The sequence below is a fragment of the Protomyctophum parallelum genome (assembly GCF_964188405.1).
Source record: "Protomyctophum parallelum genome assembly, chromosome: 16".
NCBI lineage: Eukaryota > Metazoa > Chordata > Actinopteri > Myctophiformes > Myctophidae > Protomyctophum > Protomyctophum parallelum.
The window spans coordinates 18,130,371-18,151,887 of record NC_139711.1 but is presented as its reverse complement, the minus strand read 5'-3'; the positions used below and the strand labels follow the sequence as shown (position 1 = coordinate 18,151,887).

At 42.3% G+C, this 21,517-nt stretch overlaps 1 protein-coding gene across 1 annotated transcript; it reads right to left on the bottom strand.

The window, feature by feature from the left end:
* Nucleotides 1-3,066: 3,066 nt before the first annotated feature.
* lonrf4 (LON peptidase N-terminal domain and ring finger 4) lies at nt 3,067-20,186 on the bottom strand. Its single transcript, XM_083785416.1, has 12 exons — nt 19,380-20,186; nt 16,789-16,907; nt 15,044-15,166; nt 12,736-12,972; nt 11,938-12,064; nt 11,555-11,621; nt 10,994-11,108; nt 9,942-10,063; nt 8,288-8,446; nt 6,246-6,408; nt 5,077-5,226; nt 3,067-3,217 (listed from the first exon to the last, which is right to left on the bottom strand). The coding sequence occupies exons 1-12, from the start codon at nt 19,678-19,680 to the stop codon at nt 3,068-3,070; spliced, it is 1,833 nt and encodes a 610-aa protein (XP_083641542.1). The 5' UTR covers nt 19,681-20,186; the 3' UTR covers nt 3,067.
* Nucleotides 20,187-21,517: the final 1,331 nt, after the last annotated feature.

Sequence of the window (21,517 nt, the reverse complement as noted above, 5' to 3'; positions counted from 1 at the left end):
CCCCTCCATCAGGCGCCCCGGCTGGCCAGGGGGAGGCAGTTTAGTGTATAATACATTACATTTGACCGTACATTTGACTCTTGTGTTATATTCTTGTGAAATATTCAGTAAAGTATTCTGGTGAAATATTCAGTAAAGTATATAAAAGAGCTCCAAAAGTACATATTCAGTCAGACAACTCACCCCGAAAGTGAAGACAACTCACCCCGGAAAGTGAAGACATCTCACCCCGAAAGTCCAGACATCTCACCCCGGGGTGAGTTGTCTGCACTTTTTGGTGAGTTATCTTGTTACCAGCAAAACTATTAGCGGAGCGCAGGAGGGAGGTTCCGGAGCTGAGCTCTGCCAAGCGCTATATTATACTTGGGTTATATGAAAATAGCCAATCTACAATTACAAACCAGAAATGTTAAATACATTTTAATACAATAATAGGCCTCTATCTACTGTAGTAGATCGAACCATATTGTGGGAATGATGGCTATTGGCCTGATGGTTTCTATTGTGTCAAGTAAACGTCTATATTGATATACCTCTTCTTGGATGCAATTCAATCTGCAAAAGGGAGTAATGTGTCTGTTTTCACATCTTGTGTTACACCAGTCTAAAACACTGAATTATTTCAAGTCGTAAAGAGGTTTAATCAATGAGAAAACATTCAAAAATAAATAGTAGAAATGCCAAAGCTAGTATAACAAAAGTAAAGAAAGAACAAACAAAAACAGTGAGATAATGCGTGACAAACCAATGCTGAGCATTGGAAGTGCACGCAAATTGATTACACAGTGCAAGAATAGATCTCCTCTGATAACAAACTAACAAAGGGGCCGATAGATCTATTCTTGGGCTTCCCGACAAATTCATTATTCTACCCCCAGGGACCATGCACTTATTGCCAGTTAAGCTTTAACTAAATGTTTCAAGCTAAGGTCTTGCTTATTGATTCATGTACACTGCATGAAAGTGTCAAAGTCAGACAAAAAAAATGCCCTTTAGACTTGAACACTTTCATGCAGCAGAAAGATGATTGATGTTTGATCCATGGGTGTAGATAGCTCATTATTCATCCTTTCCTTTCAAGGAAATATTGGAAAAAAGTTGGCTTAAAGGACCACTTCACCACTTTTCAACCAATCTTCATATAATAGGTCCTCACTAATAATCATGATAAAATGGCACAATTTTTTCCTACTCCATCTGTGTCTCATATAGGACGGCTGTGGGCAGTTCAGAAACCCGTCCACCAGTGACATCATCGATGGGGAATCCAAGCTAATTAGAAACTGCAGGCTTTCTAGTCCTGAAAAGTTGCAACGCAAAAATGGAAGCCGTCGTTCTCACAAATTACAAAAATCTAAACATTTTCTTGTTTAAAAAAAATCTGCCTAACGATGAAGACCTCCTATGAGACACAGACTGAGTAGAAAATAAATGTATCATGATTATTAGTGAGAACCAATTGTATGAAGATAGGTTGAAAAGTGGTGAAGTGGTCCTTTAAACATTGATGCATAATGACACATCTCAGAATTTCAACTGCAGTCAATGAACTATAGCTTTCTTGGGCCCATATAGACAAATAATGCACTTCCGGAAGATATGTCTGGCCGTCGCCCGCTGTTAAAACGTACTGTATGGGTTACAGGGAGGCCTTAAAAACTTGATCCAAGTCCCCCAGGGCTCTGTACTACGTGTGCCGCCTTTTCCCCTCTACATATCTTCGCCGAAAACAGCAGATCTTCTTAGAGGGGCTATCTTCAACAGATGTTCGCTAAGATGCAAGGGTCCATGTGGTTAATAATGTATCCAAATTTAGTTACTGTCTTCATGAGATACAATAAATATATGGAATCACGAATGCATGTCATGTTAGCAAGTTTGGCTGGTGATGCTGAAATCATTACCGAAGAAAATGTAGTATGAGGATCAAAACCTACTGATTAGGGCATCTCATTTACTGTAGACCCTTATAATGTGACATCATAGATCACCACTATAATGTTCCTACCCCCAAAACACGCACGCACGCACACACTCACACTCACACACACACACACACACACACACACACACACACACACACACACACACACACACACTCACACAGAGATGGAGACTTAAAAATAATAAGTTTAAGTTTAATTCAAAAAATGATCCACACAAACATGATGTTTTTGCAGAGGTTGACAAACATCTTTGGTCTATGCTTCTCTAGTGTGTTCAGGTACAGCCAAACAGACGCATTCATCATGTTCATCATTATAAACCTAAAAAACACCACAAGAATAACTACATTTCTGGGGAAATAAGTCTGTATAATTCATCTAAAATCATGCACATTAAAGCAGTAAAAATCCAACATTAATCTGAACAATTAGACTGTGTGCGTAAAGACATTCAGTTTGTTTCTGTGCACTGGCCTCAATAGGGAGGGACAGTCTCTCTCCATGTATTATGTATTATACTCCACCAAACCCCTAGAGTATTAGGACTGCTTCCATCTTCTGTCAATGTTGGGACTGTCAGGCGGCAGGCCCCTTTTCCACCCGGCTAGTCCATGAGCCAGAGCTCCAAAATCGGAACATTAATTATGAATTGAGTGAGCATAACCGTACCTATATTAAATTGTTTATATGGTTAATATAACTAAATTAATATGATACCGGCCGGGCCGGTGGGAAAGGGGGCCTCAGTGAGTGGGACTACTACAGCAGTCAAAGTGGGGTCCGGGTACCCCCAGGGGTCTTTGAAGTGGTTCCAGGGGGTCCCCAGCTAAATGCGTAGTCCGGCTATTCGGAAATAGCCGATCTACAAGCTCACAGCTGTAAGCTTTTTTTAAGAGCACAAACCTTCTCTTATGGGTTTCCTCTACGCACAGAATGTATTCAGATGTGGGTCTGTGAAAATGTTCGAGAAACAATTCTGCTCTACCAAACCCATAACACCCCCAGTATTAGAAGAAAATCCATCTTCTGAGAATATTCTCAAACTTGAGGGGGTCCAGTAGTGCTTAGTACAGACCACAGCACAGTGTGGGTGGGGTGGGGGGGTTGGGGAAGGGGGGGGTCTAACTCTGGGAGTAATACTCCAGGACGAGCTGCAGGTGTCCAAGGCGATCTTTGAGGGAGTTGAGGGACAGGATGGTGGTCTGGTAGGCCGGGTCCAGCTGGAGGACAGAGAGAAGCCACCAGCACCAAGCTGGGCCATTGGACGATGCCTGTGGGTTAGGGTTTTGATTGATTGATTTATTAAAAGTTTTGCAGAATTTCAAGTACAACTCAATACAACAACTGATTAGAGTTAGAGTAGGCATGTCACTCACATATCTTGTCACGCCCCGCTCCTCTGCCTTTGACCATTTTGTGTTTAGTTCATGTTCTGTAATGCCTTGAATGTAATGCCTTGAAGGAAGCGCTTGTCATGTGCGTTGCCTTTGAACACTTATGACAGTCCTTACTAGGTTTTGGACTTATTCTGTATGTTCTGTATTTTGCCTTGCAGTGTTTGGTTTTGGTTTACTGTTTACTCTGTTGTGTTTTTGGTTGTCTTATTTTGTAGTATTGTTCTGTGCTTTCCTGCCTCCTCTTGTTGGTGTTTCCTGTTCTGTCTTAACTACCTGATTATTGTATCCTAGTCACCTGTGTTCTGTTTGCCTGTTAGCCTATCCTGTGTTTGATTGTATTTTGAGTTCACCTGTGTCCTGTTACCCCTGTCTATTTAAGCCCTTTGTTTGCAGCGTGTCCTTGTTGGTCCGTAGACCTATGTCGAGTGAGTTTTGTGTCTGATGTTGCCTATGTTTTGCCTTTTGGAATACCCCTGATTTTAGTCAAATAAACACCTTGAAGATAATCTACTCTGCATCTGGTTGCCTGCTTTTGAGTCCTACTCCGTAACTCATTCCTGTCATATCTATCTAAATGCTAAACTAATCATTTTAGTAGTGGGGATAAAAAGACAAGACAGAAAAGTGAAGACGGATATTGTGATTGGCCGCTGTGATTGGCTGGAAGCAGTGTTTTTGGCAGCAAAATTTAGATTAGAGTTTTAGTAATTTGAATTGTTTTCATATAGTTTTAGTCACATTTTAGTCACCTGGAATGTTTTAGTGTTCGTCTAGGTTTAGTCGACTAAATGTCATGCGATGTTAGTCGACTAAATCTACAGTTGATTTAATCGTCTAAAATTTTGGCTGATCTACAAGCTCACGTGTCATGCTGCGACCAAGTGTAAAATGACTTATACTGGATCTCTTGTCCACTAGTCCCTTCCTAAAATTTTAGTCTAGTTTTTATTTCGTGACAAAATTGTCGATATATTTAGTCTTAGTTTTACTCATCATAGCTTAGTTTTCATTTAGTTTCTGTCAGTGAAAAAAAGGTAGTCGACGAAATCAACACTGGCTGGAAGATGTGGCATTGTCTTTGTGTGACCTAAAGTGAGGACGCCACTGCGTCAGTATAAGACGGGTCGAAAACCTCCAAACGGGTACGATTCCCAAAATGGGTATGGACTAGTTAGTGTATATATAGCCACAGATCCGACCGCTATGCCCATATGTATATGTGCATATAATGGAACCGGACCGACTCCAAACTCTGCCTGTGCAGCGGGCAGGACTCGAGGGAGCGTGGTGCTCCCTACACGGGTAGACAGACAGAAACAGACATATCCATATATGGATAAAAAAGCGACACACACAGTACAACAGCTGATTATTTACAATGTGTCTGATTGGCTCCCGAGCAGACATCTACTTCAGTGTTTTGTACCATACAATGGTATAAGACAAGTACAGAACAAGAATGTTTGCTTTCGCCATCTTTGTTGAAGGTAGTTTAAGTTTTAGGGTTAGGGTTAGGCATAGTTTTACTGAGGTTAGGGTTAGGTTTGGGCATAGTTGCAAAAACGAGAAGTGTCAATCACAGCTACAACTGGCCAATCACAGCAGGGCTTTCATTGAACTGCGGTGGGATCCATAGTGTCCTGTAGTGTCTTAAAAATACCAAAAATATGTACAATGACGTTGTCCCTAAAAGCAAATGCAATACTTTCAAAGTCTAGTGTTCTGGTGCTGACCTGTATATTCTCCTGGCTGTCGGGCATGGCCCCATACTGCCTGTTGATGTGCTCACGGATGGGGTTGCTGAGGTGCTGGTACCACTCCTGAGCCTGCTGGTACACACTGTCATGGAGACGTTGCAGCAGCTCCAATTCTGCACCGTCAGCCTGGAGACGAGAGGGAGACATTTGGAATTAAATTAGAACTGAGACCAGATTCTACAAAATGTCTTCCAAATCCTGGCGGTCTTCTGAAAAATCAGCAGTGCACTGGTGCTCGAACTTTGTCATGTCAAGGACCCACAGAATTATGTGTATTTGGCCTGTGACTCCCATCTGAAAATATGTTGTTCCAGGGACAAGAAATTGAGTTATTCTTGTGGTGTTTTTTAGGTTTATAATGATGAACCTAAATGCATCTGTTTGGCTGTACCTGTACACACTGTAGAAGCACATAGACCAAAGATGTTTGTCAACCTCTGCAACAACATAATGTTTGTGTGGATCCATTTTTGAATTAATAAGTGTTGATGATAGCCAGTAGCCACTAGATGTCACTGTTGCTCCTCATATTGGACCATGCCACAGCACTGGATCAGCTAGTGGCCAAATAATGGTCCTATCTGACCACAGACAGCAGCTGTGGAGGAGAAACTGCGTTGCTGAATACAAATGGGATTGAATTTTGCTACTGGGTGGTTTACCAGGCTGCTAGGTTTGGATGGAATTGGTGTCCCATGAAACCCGAAACTATATTTTCTGTTTATAAGAGCTGGAGACACAGGGAAACCCCTGTTACAGAACACACTATAGCGATGATTACGAGCACAAAATTGACACAACATTTAAGTACCTTTTCCACCACTGATATATACATGGTAGCATGTTAAAATAATTGTAAACTAAAATATTTTGTTTAATAATGGATTGCATTTTTATAGCGCTTTTCTATGCACTATACGTGGTTACTCAAAGCGCTTTAAAGTGGTCCATTCATTCATACATTGGGAGGTGAAGCAGCGAACAGTCAAGCGCCAGCGTCCCCACATTCACACACCATGGGGCAACCAATGGAGGCAATGTGGGGTTCAGTGTCTTGCCCAAAGACACTTCCGGGATTTGAACCGCCGACCCACGGGTCATTGGACGACCTGCTCTACCTCCTGTTTGTGTTACATCATGCTGACCTTGTGGTCTTCCAGGTACTCTATGTCGGCAGTGTGGTATCCATCTCTGTGTCCTCTCTTCAACACCCTGAAGCGACTACACCCCACCGTGTCCACGTAGGACCTCCCATCGGCCAGCAGCTCCAGGCTGAGGATCTCCAGCAGACAGCCATAGTCTGCAAATCTGAACAACACAGAACAGAATAAATAATGGTTAAGTAAATAAATACCTAATTAACAAGTAAACGCGTAAACGCGGGAAGCGAACAAAGCTGTTGTGGCAGTCTGACACACACACACACACACAGACCTAAGCCCTCTGGTGGCGGGCGGCTGGTGTTACAGCGTGACACACACACACAGACAGACAGACAAGCTAGGCCGGCTTCTATAGTAATTGTGTGTGTGTGTGTGTGTGTGTGTGTGTGTGTGTGTGTGTGTGTGTGTGTGTGTGTGTGTGTGTGTGTGTGTGTGTGTGTGTGTGTGTGTGTGTGTGTCTCTCTCCTCGTTTCCTGTCAACAACATCAACAGCAAAAAGGCCCAAAAATATATTTGAAAGCAAAAAAGATATAATATTTGGCGAAGGAGAGTGTCCCTGCTCAGTAGATGTTACCGCGTCTCTCGTCAGGCTGAGAGAAAACAGCAAGAGCTGAGGTCAGTGATCTAGTAACCTAGCAACGATAGATTAAGCATCTTCAGCACAAGTACCAGCCAGACATAATGATCTCCCCAGACCCAGAGATCGAGATGAAGGAGATGGAACCACAGCTGCTAATGATGCTAGCTCTCTGTATCTCTTGCTCTACTGGGCTCACACTACATCTTGATGACATTATCAGGATGTCATTCACAATCCTAGTAAAATGTTGAAAATAAAGTGTACATTTTTACCTCACAACACTAATGGCAGCAACTACTGAACAAGTGGCCTATGGTTGCTAAATCTGTGTCATACGCTTTTCAGAAAACGTAGGATTAAAAAAAAATACAATGGTCTGATCTGCTATTTTTGAACATTTTTGAAAAATCTTTAAAGTGATTAAAATGTGTAATGATTAAAGTGTTAAAATATATATATATATATAATAATACTAATAATATATATTTTTAACATTTTAAACACTTTTTAAACACCGGCTCACGAACCTTTCAGATGGGGGTCCGTTGCCCATATCATTTTGAGGGTCCGTGGCACGAAAACATTTAAGAACTACTGATTTAGAAGGCATTTTTAGAATCGCCCTCAGGTCTTAACGGGTTACGGTATGTTCTGCAGTGGTAAAAGTCATCCAATTTGGTGACATGGTGGCCCTCATTCTACACATGAGGACAGAACATTGCTACTGGTGCTCGTGGTAGCCATGCATCTCTACGGAACAGGATCTGAAGGTCCGGAGTGCCTTGTGGTATGGGATGAGGAGAATGTGGACATCTGAGATGGGAGATGACCTCAAGAGGTGCGGCTGTTTGTGGCTCAGTACTACTGTTCGGGGCTGACACGTGAACGCTCACAGTACAGCAAGAAAATGCCCTGGATTGTTATTGACCTTATGCAGACCGTGGCCATCTTGCCATTACATTAGTGGCAGAGTGGCAGCCCATACATCCAAACAGAAAAGTCCTATCTGATTGTATTAAACTACGTCAAACTCACCAACATTGCAGCTGTACGAAAAGCTTGAATTATCCTCTTTCTATCCGCAAAGAATCTACCATAGACATGTTATGAGCTACTTTCTGTCAATAAATTCAATGTCAGAGTTTGGAAGCGATCACTTTCAGCAAAGCAACGTCCTGCTGCCTCTTGCATTATGTGCAAATTCAAAACGGGTGGTACACAGGGTCCGTTGAGTGATATCCAACGAGCACTGCAATGTTGGTGAGTTTGACGTTGTTTAATACAATCAGATAGGACTTTTCTGTTTGGATGTATGGGCTGTCAATGGCAAATTGCGGCTAGTTGCCACCCTGCCATTAACTTTAATGGAAAGATGGCCGCGGTCTGCATACGGTCAATAGATATATACACAGTATGGGTCTGGCTCTAATCGACAGTGTCGTACCCTTTGCCAAGCTCATAACTGCACATGCCAAACTTCTTGGTACCCGTCTCCATACAGCGGCGCATCATGAGCCGGTACCGGGGCTCAAAGACGTGCAGTGGGCAGGACACCCCAGGGTAGGCCATCGTGCAGACGAAGATAGGGATGTCCTTGGTAAGACTGCCAAGAGAGAGGACAATTGAGACAAAACAACACTAGGGGTCAATATACAGTGTTTCTTATCATGTATTATGTTTTTTTAGTTTTAGTTTTTTGCTCCCGATCCGATTTCGATCATTTGATTTTGAGTATCTGCCGATACCGATTTTTACAGATCCAATATTTATATTTATATAGAACACTTATGCCATATCACAATAGTACAATATCCAAAATCACAGACAATATCCAGTCTAATATCATGATATGGATATAATATCGATACTAGAGTTGTCCCAATCACTTGCTCCCGATCCGATTCCGATCATTTGAAAATGTCGCGATACGTGCCGATTTCCAATCACGTGACCGGATCAGGACAACCCTAGTTATTATCATCATCGTGTTTTTAAGAGTCATTGGAAGAACGTGTTTACATTCTGTATCGCTGATGTCAGCATTCAGACATCAACGATGATCAGTGATTCAGTAGCAGTTGCCATGGATGTGTTTTCAGAATACACTTGGTTTAGGATGTTGCTATACATGCTGCTGTGTGACAGTGTTGATTTTGGCAGCACATTTGGATTTTAGTTTTAGTCATATATAGTCTCTTGAATAGTTTTAATTTACTGTAGTTTCAGTTACATTTTAGTCACCTGGAATGTCTTAGTTTTAGTCGACTAAATATCATAAGATTTTAGTCGACTAAATCTACAGTTGATTTAGGCGACTAAAATGTATTTTGGCGGGCCTTGGCGGGCTCACAGTTGTGAACTTGTAGATCGGCAATTTTCAGCATACAACCAAGTGTAAAATGACTAGTCCCTTCCTTTAGTCTAGTTACTTGCGCAAGCAGAGCGCGCAAGTACTAGTTTCGCCCGGGACTCGTATGCACCGTCCCAGCCGTCCCGCCAATTTTGATGCGTATGCACCGTCCCAGCAAATGACGTAATGACTAATTGTGCCTGATACGGCAGTGGTGCCAGATTACACACATGTATACATAGGAGCATTACCTTTAATCCTCCCAACACTAAAACATATCGTCATTACGTCACCATCGCAAACCAATTACACTCTGGCATTGGGTCCTTTAATCCACATCTTTATTACGTAAACATTGAGAGCTAGTTATACATACTATGTGTATATATATGTATAATAAAACCAATGGTTTTCGATGGTGGTGACGTAATGACGATACAGCCGTATCAGGCACAATTAGTCATTACGTCATTTGCTGGGACGGTGCATACGCATAAAAATTGGCGGCACGGCTGGGACGGTGCATACGGCGCAAAGTAACAAGCAACAAGCAAGTATGCACTCGACAGAGTGCAGTTCTAGTTTTTATTTGTTGTCAATATATTTAGTCTTAGTTTTAGTCATCATGGCTTACTTTTCATTTAGTTTCCATTTAGTCTTCGTCAGTGAAAAAAGGTAGCCATAATATTAGTCCACAAAATCAACACTGCTGTGTGAATGTGTTGATGTTTGACTGCTAGGTGCTTACTCAGATAGCTCAGCCATCTCAGCCTCATGGATGTGTTTCCTCTCTGCCAGCTGGGAGGGGAAGAGTTGCATCATCATGTCCTGGAGCGCCACTGTCGGGTTGTACTTTCTGTTCTTCAGGAACTGAAGACAACGAGGGGAAAGAAATACAAAAACATCATAATAATAATAATAATAATAATAATTATTATTATTATTATAATAATACATTTTACATAATACATAATACATGTTACATCGTCACACACCCTAGCATAAGGTCTATACTTCCGGCCTGGATGCTGGCGTGAATTATATATACTAGCCCTTACCCGTTGTGAGATATTTGCACCCCCCCCCCCCCCCCCTTGTGGCCGTGGGGGGTACTGCGCCCGGGTGCGTTTGTAATTGACTAATAAATTCATTAATAATCATTAAAATGTCAAATCGAATAAAGGGCTTCATTACGCCCTCCATATTCATATGGTCAATGCCTGTGTGAAAAGTGGGGGTGATTGGTGCAGGCAGTAAGGAGCTACGGCGGTGTTTCTGACACACAGACACACACACACACACTCAGACATTGTTAGAATTATAGTATGATTATATGCTGCCGTAGTTTGGGTTAAAAACTGTCCTGAGTAGACAATCAAATGACCAAAAGTTTTTATGAAAGTGAAATATCGCTTTAAATAAGATCCATGTCAGACTGAGTCCAGTGTGCTTCTGAAGTTAAGACCTTCAATCAACACAACTCGCCACACCTGCACATTGCTTTACAACACAGATGTGACATAGCTCTCTTTTGAAGAGCATGCAGAAAATGCACTATTTTCGGGAATGTCCCACGACGCACGAGACAGGCATGCACGCACGCACGCACAGAAAAGGCTCTTATTGACGTTATTATCTAACCAATAACAACATAGTTAGGACGGTGGGTGGTAGCATGCAGGGGGATTTCAACTACAACTATCATCATCATCATCATCATCATGCAGCAACAGCAACTATTCAACACCACAAAATGATGCTAATAACTGGAGATTTTCATTGTGTTAATAAATCAATTACCTCTTGTAGGGGCTGTTTGCAGAGGGGACAGCGAAGGTTGTGGTCCAGGCTCCTTTCGATGCAGTTTTTACAGAAGGTGTGGCCACAGGGAGTGGTAACGGGCTCATAGAACAACCTTCAGAAAGAAGCAGAGGCAATGGATCATTAGTTCCATTTATTTGTGATGTAGCATCAGACAGACAGGATGCGTTTTGCAGGGGGACTGCCCATAAGTCTGACCTCCCGTTAGTCTGACCTAATATGTCAGACTAGGGTTAGCAACCTACATGGCCGGTTAAGACTGAGGTTAGGGTTAGCAACCTACATGGCCGGTTAAGACTGAGGTTAGGCTTAGCGACCTATGTGGCCGGTTAAGACTGAGGTTAGGGTTAGCGACCCACGTGGTCGTGGACCCACGTTGTATTCTTTGCTGTATGTTGTTGGACCCCTCGAAAACGAGATGATACATCTCAAGGGGATATCCTTTTCTCAATAAAGGTTCATATATCATGCAGATTATGCTCAATAAATATATATTCTAAATTAATTCTAAGAGTCTGACTGAACTCTCTTTATACTGACCTGATGCACAGAGGACACTCAAAGTCGGAGCCGGTGAGAACAGCCAGGGAGCTCCCTCTGTGCTGACCTGGAGGTGAGGAGAGCAAACCCTTTAACCAATGGTGGGAAAAGTACTCAATTGTTGAGTGTGTGCGTGTGTTAGAGTTCTCAAATTCTGCCCGAACCCGACCCGACATTTTCAGGCCCGCTGAGAACTCCTGTGTGTGTGTGTGTGTGTGTGTGTGTGTGTGTGTGTGTGTGTGTGCGTGTGTGTGTGCGTGTGTGTGTGTGTGTGTGTGTGTGTGTGTGTGTGTGTGTGTGTGTGTGTGTGTGTGTGTGTGTGTGTGTGTGTGTGTGTGTGTGTGTGTGTGTGTGTGTGTGTGTGTGTGTGTGTGTGTGTGTACCCCTCTCGTGTATGTCCACCTTCCTCATCATCAGCTCTTCATCTTCCTCAGCAGTGGGGAGGAAAGACACAGCTTGGCAGAGGCTGAGGCAACACTCTGTGCTTGAGGCCTGCTTCACCCTGGAGCCCTGAAGACAGAACATGACTGAAATAAATGCCCCCAAAAAACAGGAAACACACCAAAACAAGAAATGCTTCCAAAGACAGCATGCCATTTGTGATGAGTTGTCACTTGTGTGATTTGTGTGACGTACTACAAATACAGTTATTTATTTTTCAACAGGTTAAGTGCTAAAGATGGTTAAACGACTGTTTTGTCCCTGTCTTGGGGGGAGAGGGGGGCAGAGCAGCTCCAAATTCATTTTCAATGGGAGTCAAGGTTTTGACAGAACAGCTCTGCTCCATGGGTCGAAGGAGGGCAGAGCAGAGCCATCAAGCAAGGCGGTGGTGTAATGGTGATTTTTAGCCATTTGAATTTGGAAAATAGGGGGTAAACCTATAGACACCACTCAGCACTGGGTACGTCTTGGTAAGTCTCGTGACCCGAGGTTAGGTGCGTCTTCTCTTTAATCTAGGGGGACGCGTTCTAGCGTGCACACACATGCACTATTCCGTCCGGTTTACCTGTGCGTGCACGTCACAATGCTTTTGGTACCATGAGCATGATCTGGTCAAAACCACGTGACTCCCATGAAAATGAATTGCGAGCTGTTCCGCCCCCCTCTCTCCCCCCCAGAACAGAGACGGAACACGCGTTCTGTTCTGTCTCTGTTTCGAATGTGTGAGGGAGGCCCTCTACCTCTCGGACACCGTCGCCTTCTCTCTCCTCCGCCGGTGGTGGCGCGCTATTGGCCTCCGTGTGCGCTGGACGCTGGTAGCCGCTGAGGCTGGTGATGGCGCTGTGGGCCTCTGGGTGCGCTGGACCCTGGGAGCCGCTGAGGCTGGTGATGGGGCACGGCTCTTTCAGATAGTCAGTCACCACGTGCAGGATACGCGGCACTTCCTCTGGCACAGCCATGCCCTCCGTCTCCAGGATCTGCCATGCAATAAATTATATGTTTTCAATATACGTTCATTTTTTACCCCTCTATCACATGGAACTATGTTTTTTTGTGTCCATACCAGGGGGGCAGTCAGCCAGATATTTCGTGAAGCCTCATTTGAAATCGGTAGTTCATATAATGGCCTGTTGTGGCGCTGGACCGGACCCAAAAAGCCCCATAGCTCCATAGAGGCCCATGTATTTTGGCCCAACTTCACCTAGACTGTATTACCTTAATAAACATGGTCATGAATACTTTCTTCTTCCAGTCACTAGTTTAAAGTCTCATTTCTAATGTCATAATATTCTTTTTGGAAAATTATGGTCCCATTAATTAAAAGAATGACCATAAAGAAAAAAAACCATCGCGTATGTTCTGAGGGGCGTGGCTACCATTACAGTCTATGATCGGGATTCCCCTCCCACTCGAGTCAAAATAAAAACCAACGGAGAAGAAGGGGGGAAGTCCCGCCTCGTTGTCTGGGCAGCCAATGACCAGCTGGTATACAAAACGGAGCCAGCCAATGGCCAGCTGGTACCAAAGATGGCGACTTACATCAGGAATTAGCATATTATTACAGGCTTCATTTTACGTTCATGTTAGACCCGGGGAACGCTTTGTCCATATTTTTTACAGTCTATGGTCCATACGCCCAAAAAGGGTTCCATGTGATAGAGGGGTCAAAGTTGAACGAAAGTTGCGCTAATATTTTAGAAATAGGTCAACAATACAAATGACGTTAGTTTTGTGGATTCATTTACTTTTACTGAACTATCCCTTTAAGTACATTTTGAAGCCAAATTTCCAATACTTTTGTACTCAATTACATTTTGAATTTACTTTTCTCACCACTGTTTATTACTAGAGTTTCTCTATCCTCGGATAACCCTACATTATGGACTTTATCTGTCACTAGTACTATGCTGACGGAAAATAGAGATAAGGGGTTGTGCAAAATGCATTCATTGCCAGGTCTTCTACAATAGGCTACTAACATAATCCCAGATGACATTTGCAGCCAAATTCACCACTAAAGAGACTGACCAAATCCAAGTTCAGAATTAATCATGCACTGTAGTAAATAGTAATCTCACAACAGCAGAATATGTCAGCACCACTGCCCTAAGCATTTAATGTTGTTGTTAGTAGGAATGAACACAGATGCGCCCGGGAAGCAGTGGACTAAGAAAGGTGAGGGTGCCAAGCCAAGTTCCTGTTTCTACACAAAAAAGGTTTTTTTTACCGAATGGGTTCCTATATAGACCATGTAGTGCTTATTTTACCTTATTTTTGAGTGGTGCAACCACTCCTACAACCAGCAGTGTCCGTGTACACCTATGTATGTATGTATGTATGTATGTATCAGTCAGTGGTCATGAGCACGAGTATGTCACTTATTAATACCAGTAGGGGTGCCAGAAACAGAGAGAGGGGTAGTGCTGTGCCTTCTGCCTGCTAATGAGAGAGAGAGAGAGAGAGAGAGAGGAAGGGGGGGGGGGAGGGGAGTTGCACCACTCGGTTCACACAGGTGTGATTTTTTAATATGTGCTCTGTTTTCAGTTTATTGATCAATGTACACTCACACTGTATCTGTTCCTATCAAATAATTAACCTTAATACTACTACTACTACTTATAATAATAATAACAAGTAAGACATGCAAACGCGGGAAGCGAACGCAGCTCGTAAATTGCAATAACAACAATTAGACTAAATTGCGTACTTTTTTAAGGTTTTTTTACGTTATTTTTTTTAGTTTTGTGTGTGTGTGTGTGTGTGTGTGTGTGTGTGTGTGTGTGTGTGTGTGTGTGTGTGTGTGTGTGTGTGTGTGTGTGTGTGTGTGTGTGTGATACAGCCTCTGGTGGCGGGCCGGTGGTGTTACAGCGTGACACACACAGACACACAGGCCAGCTTCTATAGTTAGTGCTCAATGCATTCGCACTCACTGCTTTTGCACTCACTGCATTCGCAATAATATACATTTCTAATAGAAACTGCAAACACAGTATACTATTGTATATCTGGTAGCATATTTTTGTGGGGAGTGTGGGGCGGGCCTCAAACCTTTTTAATCTGGCTCTTGGCAGGAACAAAGTCGGCCTGGAGTTTGAGACAGCGGTGGAAGTGGATGAGAGCCTCTGTCTGTCTGCCTATCTCCAGCAGGACATTCCCTTTACGAAACAAGCCCTGCACAGTGACAGAGAAGAGTTATTATGGCTTTGTTGTGAATCCTATTCGTTTTTTTTTTTTTTTTTTTTTTTTTATACGATACAGAAGTGTTTCCCAAAGAGTCAAGACGCATTTTCATGGGTTGCTAGTAAATATATATATATTATTTTATTATTAAAAATATATATACATATACTGAACATGGTAGATCTACTGTGAGCTTGTAGATTGTACTCGTTTTTAAATAGGGCTTAAGTGATACATTTTTTAAGCATTTCTTAAGTTTGGGTATCGCAGATTCGCAGCCCATTTCTCTTTTGGGTCTGGAACTGAAAAGGTTTGGGAACCCCTGATCTATAGGACTGACATTCACTAAAATAGCCGGGACAACGCTCCACACGTCCCAGACTTTTCTGACTCCCTTCTGGCTCCAAAACTATGGAATGAACTTTCAATTGCAATCAGAACTATAGATTCACTTCCAATCCTCTGCCATAGTCTGAAAACCCACCTCTTCAGACTCCATCTTAGCCCGTCGCACTTGCCGTAGCACTTGTACTAGCCTCGCTGACAGGCGTATGCAAAGGCTAGACTTATGTAATTTAGATAGCTAATTTAGATGTTACGTAGACATAGCACTCTATAGTGTATATTCATAGCTTTACTGTACAGATCTTCTACTGTGTAAGACAGATATAGGTTATTAGCTTCCTTATGATTCTTTATGACTTTTTTATGTATTTGATGTGTTGTTTTTGCTTACTGTAAATCGCTCTAGATTAAGCGTCTGCTAAATGCCTAAATTGTAAATTGACTGTCTACACTGTTATTTATTTGCAAGTGATCAGATCAGATTTGCATATTCAGACATTGTCAACCTATCTGAACAGCTTGCTGTGATAAAGACGTAACAACACAGGAGTGAGTAATGCTTAATTTATACTCTTGTAGCCCAACGGTGTTACTTTCCAACAATAGCAGATCTACATGCTCAGAATGCACTGTGTGCGACGCTGTGTGAGCTTGTAGATCTGCTCAATAGGCTACACATCATTATGATCATACGATCAAACTTGATCAAATCAATCAGATCCAAGTCTAGATAGGGCTGCCAGTTGCATAATACGATTACCTGTTGACAACATGTAAATTCAAAGAGAAGACTTCTAGAACGACAACCTTGAACAATGCACATTGACTGTTTAAGTTGACTAAAAGTAAATCAGTCATAAAACGTATATGATGAACATATGGCACTAAACATTACATAATTATGGTCTTCTGCAGTAATGGCAGCCAACCACCCACAGACACGGAACGATTCACTTAGCTAAGTTAGCTTATAAGTAGCTCTTTGCATAACTTCCTGAATGACATAACTTGACATAAATTACATAACGTGACATACATAGGAGGAAAGTAGTATACGTCCTATTTCTGTGGTTGTGTCACAGTTACAAAACTGGAAAATGCAACAGCTAGGAGAACTGCTGAAAAAGAATTCCATTCCATGTCGCACACACACACACGCACGCACGCACGCACGCACGCACGCACACACGCACACACACACACACACACACACACACACACACACACACACACACACACACACACACACACACAGTCCTGTCTCTCACCTCAGTCCAATTAGGGCGAAGGCAACAAAGGTGATCTAGGTCAGTCAGCGCATCGGAGTAAAGTCTCAATCCCAAATTGGCTTCTGTTCTAAAGACCTTCAAATTTAAATCATCTGGAACTAAAGAACAGACATGGAAAAGAGATAATTAGTAGGCGTTCTACAGTACATAACTAGATAATAGAGTAGCATACAATTAACTTGCATAGTAAGCATATCACATATAGATATCATTTCATAATTATTATAGAACTAGGTAGCATGTATAACACACTAGACATCTACCATACGTTGCTGTCGGGAGGAAACCACCTAACTCCATTTTTAGGTTTTCGATGTATTTATTTATTTGCATATGCATACATCAGTGCTATTGTTTGACTTGAACACCCTTTATGTCTGTGTGTTGTTTAATAAATATTGAACCAATGAAAAGTATTAAAAAGTGCTTCAGACAAAACCTCTTAACTCCATTGGACCCTAACTCCACCACCTCTCTCCCTCCTATCGGATTGCAATTAAACAACATTGAATTCCTTTTGCCACTCGATTTGCCATTCACTTTTTGAATGCGCAACTGCACATATGAAGTGTGTTGCGTATGAAGTGTGTCTCAATGTTACATCATGGAATCTACAGGTGAGGGGACTTAGGCTCATTAGGTCCACTGGCAGAGCCTGACCAGAGCCTTTTGTGGTGGTTCTGGACAACTGTGTATCTGACTGGTTCAACACCGCGGTTACTACACTCCCTGTGGTGGTGTGGAACGTGTCTGTCAAATTTGAAGTCGGCGGGGTGAACGGTTCTCGAGTTACGTGGATTAGAGACGTACAGTACACACGTACAGGGACGTGGTGCATTTATAGTACGGATACTCTCATAACAAATATATAACATACATAACATTTACAACTACAAAGCATGCATTACGTATTAACTATTAACGACACTACATACTCTAACTTATATTGTATTATAGCAAGCATTACATATACCTAGCCTAGCATACAAATATGATGTAACAGACCTATATAACTACATGGCATACATGTGTGTAGCACCTATAATTATGCAGCAAACATACATAACACATACAACTACATAACACAAACCCTGCTGTGACAGCTTACACTTATATGGACTCTAACTGCATTGAAAAACATGATAGATGATGTAACTTATTTGATCTTGTAACAAAATGCTTGTCACTCAACAAGCTGAAGTATAAATAACACTATTGTTCAATTTGTGATGATGTTACATAAAATATGGGCCAACATTCCTGTCCATAACTGTGACTACAACTGATTCTGTGAATATGTAATAGTGCCCATTTATTGTCATTAAAGCAGCTAAGATTTGCAGAACATTGAGAGTGCTGGAGATCCATATGACTGCCCAAGCATCCACCATGACACCCCTACGGCCCCCTAGGCCATGGCATGAGTGAGTGAGTTTATATTCCCGGATTGTCATAGGAACAAATCATGTATAGGAATGTATCATAGTCATAGGAAGATATAACATCCTTTCAGTTTCCAGTTGCTGATGGCAAGAAAGGGATTTCTACAACATTTCTCGGAAGGACGGTATCAATTATTATAGGCTAGGCCTGAAACCATTCCCCATATCCCTGTCAATACTTTCGCTGCAGACATCACTAGAAAGTTTGCTCTCAAAATAACAACCTCACAGCTGGTATGACAGTGTCCCTGCTAGACAGTCTGATGAACACTTGTGTACATTTTAATGTATTGTACCTTTTTTAAGTTTTTTATTCTTGGGTTTTCGATTATTGTTTGAACCTGTTTTATACATGTGTGTCAATAAAGTAACTAACTATCAGAAGCATTGTACATTTTTCTCAATACTATATCCATCATAGCTATTAGTGGATATCATTAATATCATTAATATATCAAATGAGGTTATTATGAGTGTCCGGGTGTCCCAACCAAAATCTATAAATAATATAATACAGACAGTGTAATGTTATTCAACTACCCGAGAGTATAGGCTACAAGGCTATCTTATAATAATAACCTAAGTCTTGAAGCATCTTAGCTTCATATATTCGGATCAGCAATTTAGCATAATTTTTTTAAAGCCTAATTCCATTCTGTGCACATTTTGTGCAGTGTCCTGCAAAGCAGAGTAGTGTTTTGGTGCACCCCCAAAGTGGGGCCCCCACTTTTACTGGGCAGCTGCCAAAATGTTGAGCAGTGCGTAGAGATACTGGGACCCAAATGTAGGCTACAGTAGACTACTAGGCTATCTCGATGTTCACTGCAGTGTGGTTAGGTGAATGCGGGTCTGTTAAAGTAATAACGGTCACCCGAACCCTATTCCAGACGTTTTCTTTCTTTATTGTGTTATCAATGTGTATTATGTGTCCCTAAAATCTCTTTGACGTCGCTTGCGTAATTGTACGCATGCATGATGCATTGCATGGATTCCATGTTACACAACTTAACGTAGCCTGCAGCAGACGTTATTATTATGTCATGGGGTTACACAAGGATTTGTCTCTCTCACTCGGAGAAAACGGTATATTGTCTTTGTTCTTTTGCAGACAAACATCATCATCATTACCTAGGTCTATTCCCTCGTTCGTGATGCGTAAAGCTTCGGCGAACTCGCTGGCTCTCAGCTTCTCTTGGATGCGTCCCTTCATCACAGCCTGGTCCGGGAAACACTTTTCAACGACACGAATCAGCAAAACGTTATTCTTCGCGGCTCTCGTGTCTCTCTGTCTCAATCGTTCCTTGCATGACGGACATTTGGACGGAAGGTAGCAGGTCTCCACGCACCCACGGCAAAAGGAGTGACCGCACGACACGGTCACCGGCTCCCACATCAGGAACAGACAGACGGGGCATTCTAGTAGATCCATGGCCACCCCCGTATTAAAAAGAAATGTTCACAATGAGGGCCTGAGGGGGGTGTAATTGTGGCTTTCCTCGAGTTAAATAATTACAGACGGGACGGGGTTTCTGTCACTAATCACGGTTATAGTAGCATTGCACTGTTGCCTTACTACAACTCAACTCACTGACTGTATGCAGATGCAGGCTTGCTTCAGCTTGTTATACCCCCCTTTAAGTCTGACTCTTTGCTTTGCTGTCAAATGCATTCGCCAACGATTCGCTATGTCAATCGGATTTTAGTCTTTGGTTTGGATCAAATAACGTCTTCCCTTTGCAATAAACCGGAGAAATAGAGCCTCCCCTCAATCCGTGCGCCGCTTTTCTTGTCACTAGTCCGAACTCCATCAACCCCACGCGGATCGGATCAGAAGCAGCACGGGCGGGCGGACGGGGACCACAGTGTCCTCTCCTTTCCTTCAGTGTTCAAGTTCGTCCCGTGTGTCTACTAGACCGTACTGTTCCTATACTTCCTACTGAGAGCCAGTCAAAGCCACAATATAGGTTACTATCATGTAACGCCACTGTAAATTACATAAATAAAGACCACGTGATTCAACCGCTGCCAATGCAATTGGGCGAGAGATCGGCGTACCGCCCTGCTGTTGTGAAACATAATGATGCCGTTTCATAACGCCAGTTCTGCGATCTGAGTTGTATAGCTCGTGGGCCCAAACATCAGATAATGTTGAGTGAAAACACAATAAAGAATACAAATGTTGTCTGACACATCATCATAAGGTACCGTGGTTGCACAATCAACTGTCAGGAATAGGCTACCTTGTAAAGGAAAAGGGTTGCATTTTCTTATCGGTGGTTTTCAACCAGTGGTCCTTGAGGGCATTCCAGGTGGTCCCCAGCTAAATGATGGAGAGTTGGTAACCAATTAGACCCTACAGACTCTTGAGAGCGTAAAAGTAAAAAGTACACTCTCAAGAGTTAAATTAGTGTTAAACATCTACATTACTTAATTTAGTCTAGTCTCTACACAATTAGATAATGTAGAACACTTATTTTGACCAACATTAGCCTGTTATCTCTCCTATGGTACCAGATCAATGCAGCATGGAATTGTGAACAAAAACAAAAGATTCCTTAGTTTTGGGTCCGAGAGGCTAAATCTCATCAAATGGTGGTCCGTAGGCTACGTGGCTCAAATGCATGAATAAATAATGGGACTCCCGGCCTTGATATGAAAAGAGTTGAAAACCACTGGTCTATATTATTATTTTACCTCCGCCCCTAGGCCTACTATGGCTACTGAAAGCATTGACACTTAATGATCGGTCTATAGGCTATAACAAGTATCCAACATTAAAATGTGCACAGCTTTTTTTAACAGTCTGTATCTTCTTAAAGTGCCACTGGATGGCGATATAGACTTGTCACTACAGCCTCCTTTGTTTGTACCACACAAAGCTGCTCAGTTACAAAGTACGTTCTAGTTCTGCTTGGGAGCCAGAAGACTAGACATAGACAGACTTGTTTTGGATGGATGCAGCTGTTTTCCACTGAGATATAGGCACTTCCTATTCCTAACAGACAGAGCCTGCCATTTGTTTCGGTACAGTGACAGACAGTCTGCGTCAGAATTAAGTATTAACGCAGTAAAAGTTATACAAATCAAGGCTAGGATGCAAGATGGCTGTTATGTAAACAGTCACATAAATTAAGATTATATTTTTGTAACAGCTCAAGTTGTGGGTTGTCACTACTAGGGCTCCCTTTCATTCACATTCACCCATCTAACAAAACAATGGATATGGCCTGGGCTGTGGCTCAGCAGTCCAGGCACCTTGGCTGGTA

What these genes read in the sequence shown, in the direction of transcription:
- lonrf4 (XM_083785416.1), bottom strand. Translation starts at nt 19,680, where the DNA reads ATGGATCTACTAGAATGCCCCGTCTGTCTGTTCCTGATGTGGGAGCCG. An exon ending in AGTACCTGGAAGACCACAAG is followed by an intron (nt 5,227 to 6,245) that starts GTCAGCATGATG and finishes TCTCGTCTCCAG; the next exon opens with GCTGACGGTGCAGAATTGGA. An exon ending in ACAGCCAGGAGAATATACAG is followed by an intron (nt 3,218 to 5,076) that starts GTCAGCACCAGA and finishes CCTAACCCACAG; the next exon opens with GCATCGTCCAATGGCCCAGC.